At 46.3% G+C, this 6,000-nt stretch overlaps 1 protein-coding gene across 1 annotated transcript in view; it reads left to right on the top strand.

The window, feature by feature from the left end:
* The window catches only part of LOC139907931 (calmodulin-binding transcription activator 1-like), a 49,959-nt gene that overhangs the window by 26,614 nt on the left and 17,345 nt on the right, over nt 1-6,000 (top strand). Inside the window, exons 5-7 of the mRNA XM_071894457.2 lie at nt 1,378-1,513; nt 3,620-3,691; nt 5,716-5,869. Of these exons, the coding sequence (XP_071750558.1) occupies nt 1,378-1,513; nt 3,620-3,691; nt 5,716-5,869 (362 nt within the window). The remainder of the gene's footprint in view (nt 1-1,377; nt 1,514-3,619; nt 3,692-5,715; nt 5,870-6,000) is intronic.

The following is a 6,000-nucleotide window of genomic DNA, read 5'->3' as shown; positions in this document are numbered from 1 at the left end:
AGGAGAGGAGAGGAGAGGAGAGGAGAGGAGAGGAGAGGAGAACAGAGCAGAAGAGAGGAGAACAGAGGAGAGGAGAACAGAGCAGAAGAGAGGAGAACAGAGGAGAGGAGAGGAGAACAGAGCAGAGGAGAGGAGAACAGAGGAGAGGAGAGGAGAGGAGGAAATAGAGGAGATGAGAAGATGAGAACGAATGGAAAGGGGAGGAGAATTGAGGAACTGAAGGAGCAGTAAAGAGAAAATGAAGAGATAGTATGATAAGAGTGAAAAAGACTGGAGGTTGAGGAGAGGAGGGCAGGAAAAGGAGAGATGAGAGAGGTGTGTGTGTGCGTGCGTGTGTGTGCGTGAGAGAGAGAGAGAGAGAGAGAGAGAGAAAGCATTTGTGAGTATGTGTTAGGTTATTGATTGTTAACGGGCCTGTTCTCTTTCTGTTGTCAAGAGATAAGGCAGCAAAGCCTTTTTCCTCCACCTACACATACACACTCTCTCACACACACACATGCACACACACATGCGCACACACCTGTCCTTATGTTTTAGCAATGTAATGATTGATTGCTGAGCTGCAGGTTTGACATTGAGCTCGGAGAACACATGGCAGTAGGTCTTGCCATCTCTGATATCACTCTATGAAATCTCTGTCTTCCGGCATGTATAGCTCATGGTGTGTGTGTGTGTGTGTGTGTGTGTATGCATGTTCATCCCACCAGGCCTATAGAATGGGAGCTTAGAGGCCAATGTTCCTGTTGTGCTGATAAATCACCCTACTGAAATATTAACACGTAGGAGTGTGTGAGTCTATGTATGAGAGTGAGAGAGAGAGAGAGAGAGAGAGAGAGAGAGAGAGAGAGAGAGAGAGAGAGAGACAGAGAGAGTCATGGGACCAGAGAACTTGACTGTGAGAGAGTAACATTGACATCACCGTTTGAATACTGTCTTTGAACCCAGTCTTGCTGGTTTTTGCTCATATTTATGAATTTTCTAGCTGGCTAGCTAACAAGCTACTGCTAGTCCATGTTTGGTAAATGAGCTGTAGCTATCACCAACTTGAAATGATGAATGTAGAGGAAACCTTTGCATGTGGTCATTTCCTTTAGCTAGTTAGTCCGCCCGTTGCCACAGCAGCAGCAGTTTGATACTGTTGGTGATTTGAAATCACAGCATTTAAAACTTTTTAAAGTTTCCATGGAGTGTCTAAGGACAGGAAGTGGAACAGCTGGCCAATACGAAGAAGTCAGCTTTGTGTATAGCATCTGTTCTATACAACTAATGCCTTTAACACTATGTGACCCTGCCCTCTCTCTCTCTTTCCCTCTCTCTCTCTCTCCCTCTCTCCCCCCCCTCTCTCCCTTTCTCTCTCTCTCTCCTTCCCTCCATCAGGCCTCAAAATGGCTCCATGATACTCTACAACCGTAAGAAGGTGAAGTACAGGAAAGATGGCTACTGCTGGAAGAAGAGGAAAGATGGGAAGACCACCAGAGAAGACCACATGAAGCTCAAAGTCCAGGGAGTAGAGGTGAGAGAGCGCACGGGGAAAAGAAGTCATTGATCTCTTGTTTGTTTGTCACTGTGTGTGTGGACACACCATCAATCTTGTCTTTATCTGGCTCACCTTCACTGCCATTAGACGCACACCTGTCACACGTGTGCACCCACAAACACACACGTACTGGAGGCAGAGGCCAACACGCTACCTGAGAGTGCGCTGCTCTACTTTCTTTTCCTCCCTCCCTCCCTCTGTCCCTGTCTCCCTTACTCTCTCTCTCTCTCTCTCTCTGAAGGATAAGAGTGTGTTTGGCCTGAGGCCAGGAATGATGTCAATGCCTCCTTCAGCAGAACAGAGAGGGGTATCGATCCAGTCTCAAGGCAGCGTCTGTGCGCGAGAGTGTGTGTGTGTGTGTGTGTGTGTGTGTGTGTGTGTGTTTGAGTCACATCAGCCAGCTCAAAAATTGACTATTCAGCAGGAATATACCAAGAGGTGAGAGGAGTGAGCATGCATGTGTCAGAAACAGAAAGAATGGTGTAGAGGAGAGAGTGAGGGAGATATAGAGAGGGAACACGTCAATGTTTACAGGGAGGCTGGATACTCGTGCATTAAAAGTGAGCGAGAGACAGGAGAGAGAGAGAGTGACAGAGAGAGAGAGAGAGAGAGAGAGAGGAGGGAGAGAGACACAGAGGTAAAGGGAATAATTGAGATCAAGTATCCCCATATGCACCTCTATTATTTACAACCCTACACTCACATTGACATTCATCTCACACACATTTGTATGCAATTGTGCATACACACACGCACATGCACACACACACACACACACACACACACACACATACATGCAGGCAAGTGTTTCTCTCCCTGGTAGTTGCTCAGTAATTGTTTGTGTCACCTCTTCCCAGGACCCCCCAAGCAAGCACTGTGTTGAGCAGAGAGGCAGGGAACGAGCAGAAAAGCAAGATGAGGAGAGGGAGAGAAGGAGGATGGGGAGAGGCAGGAAGCAGCAGAGAAAAACATAACCCTGGATGGAGAGCCTCCTCATATCGAATGGAAATATATGGAAATGCACTCTGCCTTTGGCAAAACACACTTTAGAGGGAGGGCTACTTCTGAGAAGAGGCAAAATAGCGAGAAAATATGAGTGTGTGTGTGTGTGAGACACAGAGAAAGGATGAGTTTAAGTGTAGATTATATACAGGATGATTGTGCCCCTGTGAGTGATGGTGTTTGTTCGTGTGTACATATATGTCTTCATGCACAAGCTATCTATACATGTGTGTTTGTGTGCATCTGATTCTTGATTTTGCTGCATGTGGAATAGTGGCGGTGATGACCTTGATAGAATCCCATTCTGTCATCGTTCCATCCTTCCGCTGTCGAACACGCAAAAACACACACCCAAACACACATGAGCTATTATAGAACCCCTGAAATTGTGCATGTGTGTATGAGCCTCCGTAATTATACATTAGGACAGATCCAACTGTTTGCGCACACACACACACACACACACACTCTGTTTGTATTTCAGCATCCTCTGCTGGATGGAGAACATACTGCAGACTTGCTCTTCTTCATCTTGTCCAACTTGACTCCTTTCCCTCCTTTCCCTGTGCTTTCCTCGCTTTCTTCCCCCCTTTCCCCTTCTTCTACTGTCTGTTACTGATCTCTCTTGCAGTTTCTGTGTGCTGACAACATCATGACTTTTTTGTGAATTTCAAAGTTGATTATGTCTAGTCTTGCTGAGACAGTGAGTTTCACAATCTCTGAGGCTGTAATTGTCAACTTCAGAGTTATGGTTGTTTAGAAAATAAATTAGAAAAAAACACATACAGCATGTTTGCAATTTAGTTTTGGCACCGCGATCAATACAACCTAAGTGGGTATAACCTAAGTTCTCCTCTCCTGTCCTCTCCTTTCTTCTCCTCTCCTCCTCTCTCCTCTATTATCCTCTCCTCCTTACCCACTTTCTGCCTTGCTTCCTCCCTTTTTCTCTTCTCCTCGACTCCTGCGCTTTCCTCTTTTCCCCTCTTTTCCCCTCTCATCTCCTCTATTCTCTCTCCTCTCCTCTCCTCTCCTCTCCTCTCCTCTCCTCTCCTCTCCTCTCCTCTCCTCTCCTCTCTCTAGTGTCTGTATGGCTGCTACGTCCACTCCTCCATCATCCCCACCTTCCATCGTAGATGCTATTGGCTGCTGCAGGTAAGCCCACCCCCCTACCCCACCTTGCCTTTGCTCATACACCTACACACTTAAATAAAAGGAAAGTTAGGACAATCTTAACATAAACATTGCCTTCAGACAGTATTCATTAGATTTAGAAAACATCTTATTTATAGTGTACTGATAATGGGTCATCAGTTGTCGTTTATGGCAGCGTAGCTTTATCGTTTTCAGGTCTTTTCCCATTGCGTTATGGCCTTCCAACCACTGAACTTCAATAACCTTTGCTCTACTTATTCTAGCAAGGCTTTACTCACTATTCAGCACAAAACTGGACAACCAAGACAATACATAGCACATGATCTAATTTTGTACAAACTGTCAGCTGTCAAACTGTCTGTTATCATTTAAAAGAAGAAGAGTAGCCTCAAATGTGAACCAGCAAATAAACGTCTGTTCTATGACAATTTCTGAATTAATGAGGCTGACCATCATATGTGAAAAATACTTGGCGGGTCGTTTTTTTAACTCATACTGTTAGACCCCTAGAATGTACAAGCCCTAATGCTAACACACAGAGCTGAGTAGTGGTGGCTTACATTTTTTTTTTTTTTTGCCAGAAGTTACACTGTAACTTTCCTAGCATTGTGTGTTATCCAAACCCTGACTGTCGATGCCTCTACTGAGCGTCAAGAATAGAGGTACTGCTCTCTGTGTGGTCCTCTCCAAGGAAACACCCTGGGGCTATACAAACACACATGCTCACACACACACGCACACACACACACACACACACACGCACGCACACGCATAGGTCTCCCCAGTGTATAAAGGCATGTTCTTTTTTTCATAGAGATGTTTGATTCACTCTACTGCTCATGTGAAAGACAGCAGAGAGCAGCAATCACACACACGCACAGGCGCACACACACACACACACACACACACACACACACAAACACACACCGCCCTATGTTGGCCACACCAGGACCTCATCATCTTGGAAGGACAGGATACATGATGGATCTTAAACATGCCTGCATATATATGCACTCTCTCTCTCTCTCTCTCTCTCTGTTGCAGTCACTGGAAAATATTGAAAACCAGGCCAATGTTTATTCACGATATGGAAATGCATACATAGTTATGCATTCTTTGTCCAAATTCCCTAACAATCTGTAACATGCAATTTGAAAGGACATTCCAACAGTTGAGCACAGTAAATTGAATATTGCATCACCCTGTGTTTTGCTCAGTATCCCCAAGTGGCATTGACATTCCCGCTGTCTGAAAAGATGAAGGGAAATTCTCCTGGCTTTATGTTTAATGTGGCATTTGTGCTCTTTGCTCCGATATCAAAATACATCAGTGAATATGATCATAAATCAGTGTGTGAGTGCTGTTGCATTGCACAGTGTGGTGCTGTAGCAGCCCACTGTGCCATCCTCTTTTGGAGAGAAAAGTGTTCCACCTCAGCAGGCCCTCCCCCTCACCTGAGTCTGTCTGCTGAATCTTTCATCAAGAGAAGCTGCTCTCCCTCTCTCTCTCTCTCCCTCTCCCCCCCCCCCCCCCCCCCCCCCCTCTCTCTCTCTCTCTCTCTATCACACACACACACGCGCACCTGTTGAATCTTTCATGGGGCAGAAACTCCATAGGTCTGTTGGTGGCCTATAGTGAGAACTACTCTCAACTGCTCTCTCTCTCTCTCACGCTCTCTCTATATATCACACACACATAGACACTACCAAACCCTCCGCAGGGTTAGAGTGATGAGCAGGCTTGAGCTGTTAAATCTTTTATAGGCAGGTGAGAGAATCTTCTCTGACACGCCATGTCTGACCTCCTCCCTGACCTCCACTTTCTCTCCCGCTCTCCCTCTCCATTTCCCCTCCCTCTACTCCCTGTGTAAATAGACTCTCAATGATTTACTCACTCTCTCCCATATGTGGTCAGATCATGACGATGAATTAATAAATAAAGGCCGTAAAAAGTAATGGTGTGTGTGTGTGTGTGTGTGTGTGTGTGTGTGTGTGTGTGTGTGTGTGTATGTGTCCGTGCTGCAGAACCCAGACATTGTGCTGGTGCACTACCTGAATGTGCCGGCGGTGGACGACAGCGGGAAGCCATGCGGTCCTGTCCTGTGCTCCATCAACACAGACAGGAAGGAGTGGGCCAAGTGGAGCAAGGAGGAGCTCATTGGACAACTCAAACCCATGTGTGAGTCAGCTTTACCTTCCCCTCAACTCTCTCCTCTCTCCGAAATCTGACCCAGGCCGGCCCACCACAGCTGACCCACAGATACTCCACTCGCCGCCCCGCTTCTCACAATGTGGACATGCAAAGAAATA

Source organism: Centroberyx gerrardi, chromosome 5, assembly GCF_048128805.1.
Source record: "Centroberyx gerrardi isolate f3 chromosome 5, fCenGer3.hap1.cur.20231027, whole genome shotgun sequence".
NCBI classification, from domain to species: domain Eukaryota; kingdom Metazoa; phylum Chordata; class Actinopteri; order Beryciformes; family Berycidae; genus Centroberyx; species Centroberyx gerrardi.
This window is presented reverse-complemented; position numbering and strand designations above follow the sequence as displayed.